At 39.0% G+C, this 14,409-nt stretch overlaps 1 protein-coding gene across 1 annotated transcript in view; it reads right to left on the bottom strand.

Moving 5' to 3' along the window:
* Positions 1 to 14,409, bottom strand: part of LOC106877232 (uncharacterized) — a 50,418-nt gene that overhangs the window by 21,323 nt on the left and 14,686 nt on the right. Inside the window, exons 4-5 of the mRNA XM_089345515.1 lie at positions 10,454 to 10,545; positions 1,611 to 1,672 (exon numbers count right to left, since the gene is read on the bottom strand). Of these exons, the coding sequence (XP_089201641.1) occupies positions 1,611 to 1,672; positions 10,454 to 10,545 (154 nt within the window). The remainder of the gene's footprint in view (positions 1 to 1,610; positions 1,673 to 10,453; positions 10,546 to 14,409) is intronic.

The raw sequence follows: 14,409 nt of genomic DNA on the forward strand, positions 1-14,409 counted from the left end.
AAGATGCAGCTTACTTCACAGTTTTGCTGTATTAATTGAGAAACCAGTGGTTTGCCGTTAAGTTAAATGTTTTTAGGAGATTAATTTTTGAAAGTTGCATTTCCCTCGCTTTCGGTAAATATGTTGCTTATTTTTTGGTAGTTTTTTACTTATTTAGTCCCTCTAAGCGTGAGGCATTACTATATAGTTAATGTCCTTATATAAATTATATATATTTATGGAAAAAACGATGGGTTTTTTCCTTATGGGGTTTTTTCACGCTGACTACTTGATAAATTCTTATAAAGATTTTATCCTATATTATATTATAAATAATTAGAATATATTCAGTGCTGAATATTATTCTGTAAAAGCACGTGTTACTGAGATGCAACTAGATAAGGCTAGCCTCTTTCACGGATATATAATGATGAACAGAAGTCATTGTGCTGTGTTGAGTACATCGTGGTATGTTGATTTTTGTTTATTTTTTATGTGTCTCGACCATACGTGCACTGATGAACAAAAGATGCAGCTTACTTCACAGTTTTGCTGTATTAATTGAGAAACCAGTGGTTTGACGTTAAGTTAAATGTTTTTAGGAGATTAATTTTTGAAAGTTGCATTTCCCTCGCTTTTGATAAATATGTTGCTTATTTTTTGGTAGTTTTTGACTTATTTAGTCCCTCTAAGCATGAGGCATTACTATATAGTTAATGCCCTTATATAAATTATATATATATATATATATAAACAGTTACATCAAAGCATATTAAAGTAAAGACCCTGAAGAAACTGCATCAGTATTATAGTAAGGTTGCAAATGCAATGTTTATTAATTGATACAGTAGAAACATATGTAGGTCTATTTGAGGCTGTATTTATATAAAAAGAAATTAAAGGTAATGTTAATGCTACTTCATAATAATCCTTATTATCATCATCGTTATTAAATACTCCAGGAAATCTATATGGCTAAAGGTAATATGTCTAGAATAATCCAATGGAATATATCTCTTGATTCTTATCTTATGAGAATTATTACTGGATTTATATACAAACTGTTGAATAACCCATTTTGAATAGCTAACTGTGAGCAAACCGGTAAACCTGTGGAGAAATCCCTTACTAATTATCAATATATATATCATCATCATCATCATCATCGTTTAACGTCCGCTTTCCATGCTACACACACACGTATATATATATATATATATATATATATATATATATATATATATATATATATATATGTGTGTGTGTGTGTGTGTGTTCATTTTTCCTGCATTTTGAATTGTGTCCTTTTTATATCCCTCAATGGCTTGATAAAGTGAACACAGTAAATTAGGAAACAGACTGGAATGAATACTGGATGGGGGTGGAGAGGGGGGCTGTTGCTATACAATAGATTAAAACCCCTCTTGAAGGTGGTGGTCCTCTAAGATAATTACAATCCAATGACCTGAAATCAGTAAAAGATGTAAAATATGAAATATGCTAGCTCTAACACATCATTACATAAATTCTGATGTAGTAATCGAAATGACAGGCAGACAAACAGACAGACATATGTAGAAGATAGAGACAAAAATAAAAGGGGATCAGATGTGAGTCCCCCACTTACTTACGTGGATCCCTAATGTCTTTGAAAGTGAAATCATGGACACCACAGGCTATGAAAGCCTTCTGTCTGTGGAATAAAAATACAAAAGAATTAACTTCCTTCCATCATCATCATCATCATCATCATCATCATCGTTTAACGTCCGCTTTCCATGCTAGCATGGGTTGGACGATTTGACTGAGGACTGGTGAAACCGGATGGCAACACCAGGCTCCAATCTAATTTGGCAGAGTTTCTACAGCTGGATGCCCTTCTTAACGCCAACCACTTATATACACCTTGTATATAAGGAACTCTATTATGTGTATGCATTGGGTGTAACAGTGGTTGACATTTTGAAGGGCATTCAGCTGTCAAAACCAGTGCTGGTGCCACATAAAAAAAAGCCAATCTATAAAATGGTTGGGCTTAGGAAGGGAATCCAGCCATAGAAACCAAGCCAAAGCAGACAGTGAAGCTTGTTGAAGACCACAGGCCGGCCAACTCTTGTCAAACCATCCAACTCCATGGAAGACATGGAAGATGAACATTAAACAATGATGATGATTACATGTATATATAATCATCATCATTAGAATATACTACATAAAATTATCAAATAAATTTTGTGGATGAACAAGTCTCCATACTCTTTATTATTAATAATAATATATATTCCAGACAATTTCTACCATCCAGCAAAGCGTACATGGAATTACCCATCGGAAGAATTCATGGAGTGACAAGCAACAAACAATAATCACAGACATTAGATACTGATTGAAGCGGTTAACCATTAACTGGAACTCAACTGAGAGCCAATACGGTATCCATCTGGATAATATATCCCTCCAAACTCAGACACATATATCAACCCATGCTAGCATGGACAACAAATGTTAAATGATATCTTTTTTCTCTTCATCATTTAACGTCCATTATCCATGCTGGCATGGGTTAGATGGTTTGACCAGAGCTGGCAAGCTGAGGGGATGCACCAAACTCCACTCTGATTTGGCATGGTTTCTATGGTTGGATGCACTTCTTAATGCCAACCACTCCAAGAGTGTAATTGGTGCTTTTATGTGCCACCATCACGGGTGCCACTTGCATGACACCAGTATCTGCCACAACAATTTCCTTTGGCTTGATGGGTCGTCTACTGAAGCATGGCATATTGCCAAAGGTCTTGGTCATTTGTCATTGCCTCCATGCTTGAAAGGTGCTTTTAATTTACCACCGGCATGGGTGCCAGTTATACAATATTAGCTTGTACATTTTACACTTATTTTTTCATGCTAGCATGGGTTAGGCAAATACATGTAGGGACCTCACTTGGCTCTGCCTGAGATTTGAAACCAAATCTACCTACTTATTGCTTGTCAAAACAAGTGGGAAATCCTCTCCACACCAGATGATTGATGGGGAAACACTTGACCCCAAGGACCTGTGGTGGTCAAGGAAAAGTCAGCTCTTTGTTTAGGGCTTGACCTACATTATTGACCATAGTCTATATAACAGAGAGCATTTCCTATCTCTTGCTGTTCTGTGTCAGCCAAGCCAAGGAGCAACACCATCCTTTGCCTCAGCCACGACCAAGAGCAGCACTTCCCCTTCACACTTTGCTCGACATACAAAGAGAAGCTTTCGGCTGCAAGAAATCAATGCCACCTTTCTAGTCAGCAGTGTGTACTCCTTACTCTTTCACTCTCTACTGGCAGACAGCAAATTCTACACTATCAACCAGCAAGCAAACTTGTTGTCACTGCCACTTCAATTACTGCTGTATCTCTAACTACATGTCGGGCAAATGAATAAATATATGTAAATATTTCTTCCTTCTTGGTGCTGATTCTTTGATGTTTACTGGTTACTCCAATGTGAGAACCTTCAAGCATCACATCTAAATGCTACATCATATCGACCTGATATGGCATGTCCCTTCAGCCACTACATACATACTACTGAGACACTATTTTACAGCCAGAAAGCTTTCCCACTGCTAACAGTTACCAGTATTTTAACTGAGGGTGTTTCCACTCTTCAAAAACACAGAGCTATTAGATGATTTGTTGACAGGGAAATGTCAACATTCACACACAAACATGTGCATGTGTGTGTGTGTGTGTGTGTGTGTGCGTGTACTAGGATATTGTAATGGATGTGATGTGCAAGGGTGTGTGCTGCTGTGGTCATGTGATGCAGGCAGATGAGGACAGCTGTATAAAGAAGTAATAACTGCTAAATGTAGAAGGAACATGTGGGAAAAGGAAACCAAATAAGATGCAGGATGAAGTGGTAAAAATTGATCTCAAAATGTTGAATCTCTCAGAGATGGCAGGGGACCAAGAAAAATGGCAATATGCTGTTCTTGAGAAAACTCGTCCATCTCAGTAAAATTGAATTTCTGTCAAGCCTTGCAGTATTTTATTTCTTTGCTTCACTTCCCCTCTGGTACTTATTCTATTTATGTATTTCATGAACGACTAAGTTATGGTGTTGCAAACAAACCAACACTGGTTGTCAAGTAGTGGTGGTGGTGGGAATTATCAATAGCAAACAAAATGACACATTATAAATATTATATATGTGGCTGTGTGGTAAGAAGCTTGGTTCTGGGTTCAGTCCCACTGCATGGCACATTAGGCGAGTGTCTTCTACTACAACCATACACTGACCAAAGTCTTGTGAATGGATTTGGTAAATGGTGACTGAAAGAAGCCTGTTGTATACGTATATACATATATATATATACATATATATATATATTATATATATGGACATGTATATATCTATGTATCATGTGTCTTTGTATCTGTTTGTCCCCACCCCCACCCCCACTTGACAACTGGTGTAGGTGTGCTTACAACCCTGTAACTTAGTGGCTTAGCAAAACTGACTGATAGAATAAGTATCAGACTTTCAATAAAATAAGTCCTGGAGTTGACTATATATATATATATATATATATATATAATCTTAAAATAAAGAAAAAAACACAAATCTTGTAAATACAGCCACCCAGGATTTCCTTGTTGAAATAATAATTTATTCTGCTATTTATCAAGCTGAAAACAAATCTATTTGTCAGTTGTCTTTTGAGGTCTTGTTTTCAGCTTGATAAATGGCAGAATAAATTATTATTTCGACAAGGAAATCCTGAGTAGCTGTATTTACAAAATTTGTGGTTTTTATTATAAGATTATTTTCACTTTCTTAACCAATCGAATGCTTTTCTACTTGTTGAAGCATTAACGCATAATATGTGTGTGTGTGTGTATATATATATATATGCATACCATACCACCTGTGAGAACTGAATAGGTGACCTCAAATCAATAGGAACCACAACAATACTAACCACTCCAAAACATTCCATTCCTTTATTCTTGATAGACTTAACTCTTCTCTCCACTGTTCTCAATTACTATAAGTCTTATCTTTATTTTTATTCATTTTTCTTTATTTCATTTACTTTTTTCCTCTTCTTCTTTGCCTTCTCTCTTCCTTCCTCTAGTTGCTGTTCTTCTTCACACATGCGTTTGTATTTTTTATATATATATTGCTTGTTTCATTGTTGTTGTTGACACTTACCATATGCAGAGCTAAACTAAAAAATTTTCTCTGTTTTAATCACTTCATTCATTCACCTAACCCATAATATTAACATAATATTAACATAATATTAACATGTACTATTCCCTAAAACCTTAATTTTCTCTCCGTTTCATAATGTTTTGTCATTGCTCTCTAGTAAAAATGGTCATTGCTTGTCCACAATGCACCCACCCACTTCCACCTCCACCACTTATACTGGAAATCTATCCTCAATACCAAAACCCCGTACAGGGCTCTGCTTTGCTTCTGTACCTGAACTCTTGCATACCTTTGTTCCCACTTCCCTGCCACCAATAATTGCCCACCATGCCGGTGGCACGTAAAAGCACCCACTACACTCGCGGAGTGGTTGACGTTAGGAAGGGCATCCAGCTGTAGAAACTCTGCCAAATCAGATTGGAGCCTGGTGTCGCCTCCTGGTCCACCAGTCCTCAGTCAAATCGTCCAACCCATGCTAGCATGAAAAGCGGACGTTAAACGACGATGATGATGATGATGACCACTGCATGCACCAAAAGGTGATATGTTACTTAGTAAAATATTAGTATCAATTAAGAGTATGAAGACCGGGAAAGCCCCCGGCCCATCAGGAATCACTGCAGAGATTCTCAAAATATCTGGCAGTGTTGGCTATAGCCTAGTCACCCGTATTACGAACCAGGTGATACACGAAGGAGTCATACCCAATGACTGGTGTAGCAGCATCATAGTCAACTGCTACAAAGGTAAAGGTGACGCTTTAGATACAAATAATTACAGAGGCATCAAGCTGTTAGATCAGGTTATGAAAGTTACAGAGAGGGTCATAGCCCAACTAATTAGGGAGCGAATCAATTTAGATGAGATGCAGTTTGGGTTCGTGCCAGGTAAAAGCACTACTGATGCCTTATTTCTAGTGAGACAGTTGCAGGAGAAATACCTAGCTAAGGATAAACCTCTGTACCTGGCTTTCGTTGACATGGAGAAAGCCTTTGACAGGGTCCCCCGATCCCTTATCTGGTGGTCAATGAGGAAACTTGGGATAGAAGAATGGTTAGTGAGAGCTGTGCGAGCCATGTACAGAGATGCTGCCAGTAAGGTGAGGGTTGGAAATGAGTACAGCAATGAATTCCGGGTAGAGGTAGGGGTCCACCAAGGTTCCGTCCTCAGCCCCCTCTTATTTATCATAGTCCTCCAGGCAATCACAGAAGAGTTCAAGACAGGTTGCCCCTGGGAGCTCCTCTATGCTGATGACCTTGCCCTAATTGCGGAGTCACTATCAGAACTAGAGGAGAAGTTTCAGGTGTGGAAGCAAGGTCTAGAATTGAAGGACCTTAGAGTCAACCTAGCTAAAACCAAAATCCTAATAACTAGGAAGGTAGATAAAACACAAACCCCTTCAGGTAGATGGCCCTGCTCAGTATGTAGAAAAGGAGTAGGTAGTAACTCTATAAGATGTACCCGGTGCAAGCTATGGACACATAAGAGGTGCAGCAACATCAAAGGCAGGTTAACTAGGAAGTTAGTTTTTGTTTGTGGCAGATGTTCAGGTGCAATAAAGACTGTAAACAAACAGGAAACAACTTCTATCTCATTCCAGGGTGAAAAACTAGAGGTAGTCGATAGCTTCCGCTATCTGGGCGACCAAGTTAGTAGTGGGGGTGGGTGCGCTGAAAGTGTAGCTGCTAGAATAAGAATAGCCTGGGCAAAGTTTAGAGAGCTCTTACCCCTTCTGGCGACAAAGGGACTCTCACTCAGAGTAAAAGGCAGACTGTATGACGCATGCGTACGAACAGCCATGCTACATGGCAGTGAAACATGGGCTGTAACTGCTGAGGACATACGTAAGCTCGCAAGGAATGAAGCCAGTATGCTCCGTTGGATGTGTAATGTCAATGTGAATACCCGTCAGAGTGTAAGTATCTTGAGAGAAAAGCTGAACATTAGAAGCATCAGTTGTGGCGTGCAAGAGAGACGATTGCGCTGGTATGGACATGTGGTGAGAATGGATGAGGATAGCTGCGTGAAAAAGTGCCACACCCTAACAGTTGAGGGAACCCGTGGAAGAGGTAGGCCCAGGAAGACCTGGGCTGAGGTGGTGAGGCAAGACCTTCGTACATTGGGCCTCACTGAGGCGATGACTACTGACCGAGACCTTTGGAAATGTGCTGTGAGTGAGAAGACCCGGCAAGCCAAGTGAGATCGTTGCCAGGGCCCCTGGACTGGCTCTTGTGCGGGTGGCACATAAGATGTACCATCCTGAGTGTGACCGTTGCCAGTACCGCCTGACTGGCCTTGTAGGGTTTTCGAGCGAGATCGTTGCCAGTGCCCCTGGACTGGTTCTTGTGCGGGTGGCACATGAGATGCACCATTTTGAGCGTGGCCGTTTTCGTGCGGGTGACACGTAAAAGCACCCACTACACTCTCTGAGTGGTTGGCGTTAGGAAGGGCATCCAGCAGTAGAAACTCTGCCAAATTTAGATTGGAGCCTGGTGTTGCCATCCGGTTTCACCAGTCCTCAGTCAAATCGTCCAACCCATGCTAGCATGGAAAGCGGACGTTAAACGATGATGATGATGATTAACAAACCACCTACCTATATATATATATATATATAATAATATTAGGGACAAAATCCAAAATTACAGGTAAAAACTCAATTAAAATCAATTTATAAAAAATTAAAATTAAATTGAGCTTTATAGATAAAATATATAGTTTCAGGGAAAATAACCAAGTTTCAAGATAAATATAATAAATATATTTATCTTATGATATTTACTTTGCTTTATATTATACTCATTTATTGTGTTTTTAATTGTTAATTTTTCTATATGTGATAGTGGATTTTCATCGATGAGTTCTTGAAACTTGGTTATTTTCCCTAAAACTATATATTTTATATATATATATATATGCTTACCCCCAGTAGGGGCCACAATTTTAACGTTTGAATGAGCTAAAGCGAGAACAAATGATGTGAAATGTACCACCACTCCTTCCCATGTTCCCTCCCACATCCCTTTCCCAGTTTTCAGAGTTGGCACTGTCAATGTAGGTACATTGAAAGGTAGGTCTCGCAAGATTGTTGAGATGTTTGTATGGAGGTGTGTTGATGTATGTTGCATCCAAGATGTTAGGAGGAGAGGGGCTTCAGCCAGGTTCCTCACAGCAAGACACATAGCTATAAAATCCTCTGGGAAGGTAACAGTGATGGGAGAGAGAGTTAGCCTAGATGAGATGCAGTTTGATTTTGTACCAGGGAGAAGCACCACTGATGCTATATTTCTGGCAAGGCAGCTGCAAGAGAAATACATAGCTAAAGATAAACCTCTGTACTTGGCCTTTGTTGACTTGGAAAAAGCCTTTGACAGGGTCTCGATTCCTTATCTGGTGGTCAATGCGGAAACTAGGGATAGATGACTGGTTGGTGAGAGCTGTACAAGCTATATACAGGGATGCTACCAGTAAGGTGAGGGTTGGCAATGAGTACAGCAAAGAACTCATGGTACAAGTAGGGGTTCACCAAGGATCGGTGCTCAGCCCCCTCTTGTTCATCACAGTCCTCCTGGTAATAACAGAGGAATTTAAGACAGGATGCCCCTGGGAACTACTCTATGCTGATGATGTCACTTTTATTGCTGAATCACTACCAGAACTAGAGAAGAATTTCCAGGTATGGAAGCAAGGTCTAGAATCAAAGGGACTTAGAGTTAACTGAGCAAAAACCAGTCTTAATAAACAGGAAAGCAGTAAAATCACAAATCCCCTCAGGTAGATGGCCCTGCTTGATCTGTAGAAAAGGCATAGGCAGAAACTCCATAAGATGCACTCGATGTAAGCTTTGGACACATAAAAAGTGCAGCAATATCAGAGGAAGGTAAACAGGAAAACTAGCTTTTGTATGTGGAAGATGCACAGGTACAATAAACGCTGAAAATAGACTCCATCAACTGCCAGAGGAACAAGCTAGAAGTAGTAGATAACTTCCGTTGTCTATGTGACCAAGTTAGTAGTGGAGGTGGATGCTCCAAGAACATAGCTGTGAGAATAAGATAAGGCTGGGCAAAGTTCAGAGAGTGCCTACCTCTGCTGGCAACAAAGGGCCTCTCTCTCAGAGTGAAAGGCAAATTGTATGATGCCTGTGTGTGAATAGCTTTGGTACATGACAGTGAAACATGGGCTGTGACAGTTGAGGAGATGTGTAGGCTGGATGTGCAATGTCAGTGTGCTTGTTCGACAGGTTGTAAGCATCTTGAGAGAAAAGTTAGGCATAAGAGGCATCAGATGTGGTATGTAAGAGAGACGACTGCGCTGGTATGGTGATATGATGCATATGGACAAGGGCAGCTGTGTAAATAAGTGCTAATCTCTAACTATGGAGGGAACCTGTGGTAGAGGTAGACCCAGGAAGACATGGGATGAAGTGGTGAAGGATGATCTTTGAACTTTGTGCCTCACAATGGCAATGACTAGTGACTGAGACCATTGACGATATGCTGTACTTGAGAAGCCCCATCAAGTCAAATAAAATCGTAGTCATGGGTGATGCTGGTGCCACATAAAGAGCATCTCTCGAGCATTGGCCTCACGGAGGCAAAGTGGCTGAGTTCTTTTCGAGTGCTGGGCCTCACAGAGGCAATAACCGAGACCATTGGCATTATGTTGTGCTTGACAAGAAGACCCATCAAGCCGAAGAAAACTGCAGTTGTGGCAGACACTGGTGTCATGCAAATAGCACCCATGCCAGTAGCATGTAAAAGCACCCATTACACTCTCAGAGTGGTTAGCATTAGAAAGGGCATCCAGCAATAAAAAAATCATGCAAAAGCAGACTGCAGTCTGATGCAACCTTCCAGCTTACCAGCCCTGGTCAAACCATTCAACATATATTAAATGATGATGATATATATATTTTTTTTTTTTCCCTCCTTTTTTTGTGTCTATTTTTTTGTATGTATACTTGTAAGAAAAAATCTTTTCCTGTTTAAGCAACCAGTAAAATATACATTATTCAGTTTGAAAACGGTTACTTGAAAGCTTGAAGCTCATATCAGAATAACTCACTGTAAACATTATTATTAAGATTAAATAAAAATTATCCCCCCACCAAAAAGCCACTCAGAAAGCTTTGGTCAGCTTGGGACTATAGTGGAAGGACTCTATGAAGGGAGTTGCAGGGACCAGATAATGATGGGGTTGGCATTAAACAGCACCAGGATGAATTAAATGTATCACATAATGAAGAAACTACAACAAAACAATACTTACAAAGCAATGGTGAACCAAATGACACGACCAGCTTCATCATATATTTCAGGGTGTTCGACATCTATGAGTTTATTGAAACTGAGGAGAGCTTTCTGCAGGAGGAAAGAAAAGACAAGAGGTCAGGCTCTCTGATTATGTGGTTAATAAGAAAAATTTTCATCTATTTTATACTCCAATTAGTGGATAATTGTGCCCTTATTATAAGTATAATAATGCTGTTGAGATGAAGGCTCCTAAATGACACACATTCTCTCTTGATGACCACATAAACTTGCTAGTATCTGATATGCAAAGCGTTCAACTAGTAGCACTTGCATCTACAAGTTCTTTGCAAAAAATCTAAAAACATACCCTACTTAGTGGACAATAGCATCCTTGTTATAGATTTCCAATAGGAGATGGCCCTGCTCAATATGTAAAAAAGGTGTTGCTATAAACTGCATATGTTGTACCCAGTGCAAGCTTTGGACACACAAGAGCTGCAACGGTATCACAGGAAGGTTAACAGAGAAAATAGTTTTTGTGTGTGGCAAATGTGTGGGTACAATAAACACTAAAAATGTGCAGACAATAGACTTTCTGAAATGCACAGGGGGAGGGGGGATCATTAGTAATAGGAGATGGCTTCTGTTACACAGGCAACAAAGTTAGCAGTGGAGGAAGAAGTTCTGAAAGTGTAGTGTAGTTTCTAGAACAAGAATGGGCTGGGTAAAGTTCAGAAAGTTCCTACCTTTGTTGGTAACTAAGGGCCTCTCCTTCTTAGTGAAAGGCAGATTGTATGATGCCTGTATATATACAGCTATGTTACATGGCAGTGAAACATGGGCTCTGACTACAGAGGACATGTGAAGGCTTGAAAGTAATGAAACAAAGCATGCTCCACTGGATGGGTAATGTCCATATGCACACACAACAGAGTGTAAATGATTTAAGAAGAAAACTAGGTATAAGAGGCATCAGATTTTGTGTGCAAGAGAGAAGACTGTGCTGGTATGGTCATGTGATGCATATGGAGGAGGACAGCTTTATAAAGAAGTGCTGAGCTCCTGTGGAGGGAGCCTGTGGAAGGGGTAGACTCAGGAAGACGTGGGATGAAGTGGTGTGAAAGACTCTTCAGACGCTGGGCCTCACTGAGGAAATGACAAAGGACTGGGAGCTGTGGTGATTTGCTGTACTTGAGAAGAGGTGTCAAGTCAAGTAAAATCACTGTCTTCTACACATTTAGGCTTGTCCTTTACAAGTGCCAGTGCCATATAAAATGCACTCATACTGGTTTCCGCATAAATGCAACTGTGCCGGTGGCACATAAAAAGCACCCAGCACACTCTGTAAAGTAGTTGGTGTTAGGAAAGTCATCCAGCTGTAGCTACCATGCCAAAACAGACAATTGGAGTGTGGATAGCTCTCCAGCTGGCCAACTCCTGTTAAACTGTCCAACCCCTGCCAGCATGGAAAATGGATATTAAGCAATGATGATGATAATGATGATTATATATAAGGTAATCTTTATATCCAACTAAACATGGTTATCTTGTTAGAACACCAAATACTGCATTAATAGCCTTGTGAGATCCTCTCAATTAGATGCTTGATGCATAAAAGCACACACACAGATCGTAGCAAAGTTTGTGTGTCATGGGTGCTGGAATCCCCATTTTATATGGTTTTGGTGTTTTAACAAGGCATCCATGTTAAGTTGGATATAAAGATTAGCATTTGGTATTAATATTGCTTCTGCCATTAATAATTAATTTCTAATAAGCCTGCTGGCTATTTGTGCTGTATCGTAGCAGTGAGATTTAATTGTCATGCAGTGACCAGTGCTTCCCACTGATGAGTTCCAATAGAATGTAATATGGGAATTCCAGTAACGATGAGGGACAAATTTTGTCTGCTACAATCTATGTGTGTGCTTTTAAGTACCAAGTGCCTATATGAGAGGATCTCTCAAGATTAATAACACACTATTCCGTGTTTTGACAAGGCATCTATGTTAAGTTGGACACAAAGGTTACCTTTTAGCATTAATATTGTCTTCATTACTAACAATGAATTTTTAATAAGCCTGCTGGCGATTTGCTGAAATTCTATATATTGTAGCAGTGAGATTTGATTGTCATTCAGTGATTGGTGTCTCCCACTGATAAATTCCAACAGAATGAAATCACATGACACGGGAATTCTGGCTCTCACTACAGACGAGTTTCATCTGCTACATTCTATGCGTGTGCTTTTATGCAACAAACACATATATGAGAGGATGTCTCAAGGCTAATAACACAGTATTTGCTGTTTTAACAAGGCATCCATGTTTAGTTGGGTAAAAAATTATTTCTTGCCATTAGTATTGCTTCTATTACTTACTAATAATTAATATATATATTAAGGCAATAAGCTGGCAGAATCGTTAGCATGCCAGGTGAAATGCTTAGCGGCATTTTGTCAGTTTTCACATTCTGAGTTCAAATTCCACCATGTTCATCTTTACCTCTCATCCTTTCATGGTTGATAAAATAGGTACCAGTTGAGTACTGGGGCCAATGTAATTGACTTACCCCCTCCCCCGAACATACTGGCCTTGTGCCAAAATTTTGAAATTAATAATTAATATATATATATATATATATATATATATATATACAGGGTGCATAAGGGATTTGAGGACATACCTTTTTGGGGTCATTGTTGCATTTTTTGCTAACTCTGTATAATCTTTGTTTCAGAAAATAGTAATGGCAGACCCTCAGCTAACTCAAGAAATGAAGGGGCATGCTGTTATTGTAGTTATAAAGGCTGAGCATAGTGATTTAGAAATATCTCGATTTTTTTAAAAGTTGCCAGATCTTTTGTCTACAAAGTTTGTAAGGAGCTAGAAACTGAAGATGGAAACGTATCACCACTTTCAAAGCATAAAAAGCATTCTAAATTCTCTGAAATCATCAGAACACCTGAATCTATCCAGCAAGTTCCACAGATCATTGATTACAATCCCAGAAAATCCATGAGGTCAATTGTGAAAGATCTCCATGTGTCAGAAGGAACAGTCAGAAATGTCTATGAATGATGAGAAAAGGACAGTTTGTCAGAAAAAAGCAAAAGAAAGTTACTACATTGGATCTAAAAGGCTCTTAAACAAACTAAAAAATCCAGCAGAAGATTTGACTTGATTTTCCTCAAATGAGAAAAACTTCGACCAAGATCAAAAAGTTAACTGAAGCAATGACAGATGGTTATGTGCAGACCCTTCTGAAGTTTCAAGTGTTATGCATACAAAATTTCCTGTAACTGTCACGGTTTATGCTTGTCAGCAATGAAGGACATGTAATGCCTCCTTATTTCTTTCCACAAGGCTTATACTGAGGTCCTGAAAATAATTGTTAAGCCCCAAAGATTCTTTGAAAGCTGCCATGGCCAGAGTAATGTCCAAAATGAACTAGGGTCACTTGATTCAAGCATGTAGATGATTTAGATCTCATATAGAAGTTGTTGAAGTTGAAGGTGGCTTTATTGAATAACATTATTGAAAAGAAGGTTTATTTTTATCCTCATAGTATTTTTTGATAAATAAAGTTATTATCTGTTATTATATATGTTTTTTTTTATAAACAAAAATCTGTCCTCAAATATCTTATACATCCGGTATATATTCTATACATATATATATATTTTTATACATTCAAATATGAATTAGAAGCTAGTGTTGTAAACATTATTGACCACTCAAACTCATTGAGTTTTGCTTGTTCATCAGAATGCTGCTGTGTAGCATAGTGGGGACGATTCCCTCAAAGCACCGGGTGTTAAAACACCTGAAAGTGTGGCCAAGCAAGACAACTCGGATCTTTTTTAAAACGGGGGCCACATTTTTCATTAACAAAACACTTTGAAACTTGGAACACTGGTAGAATGTATCATATAAAACATCTTTTTCTCTTAGTCTTCTTAAAAAAAAAAGA

This window comes from Octopus bimaculoides, chromosome 29 (assembly GCF_046866305.1).
Source record: "Octopus bimaculoides isolate indiv1 chromosome 29, ASM4686630v1, whole genome shotgun sequence".
Taxonomy (NCBI): Eukaryota; Metazoa; Mollusca; class Cephalopoda; order Octopoda; family Octopodidae; genus Octopus; species Octopus bimaculoides.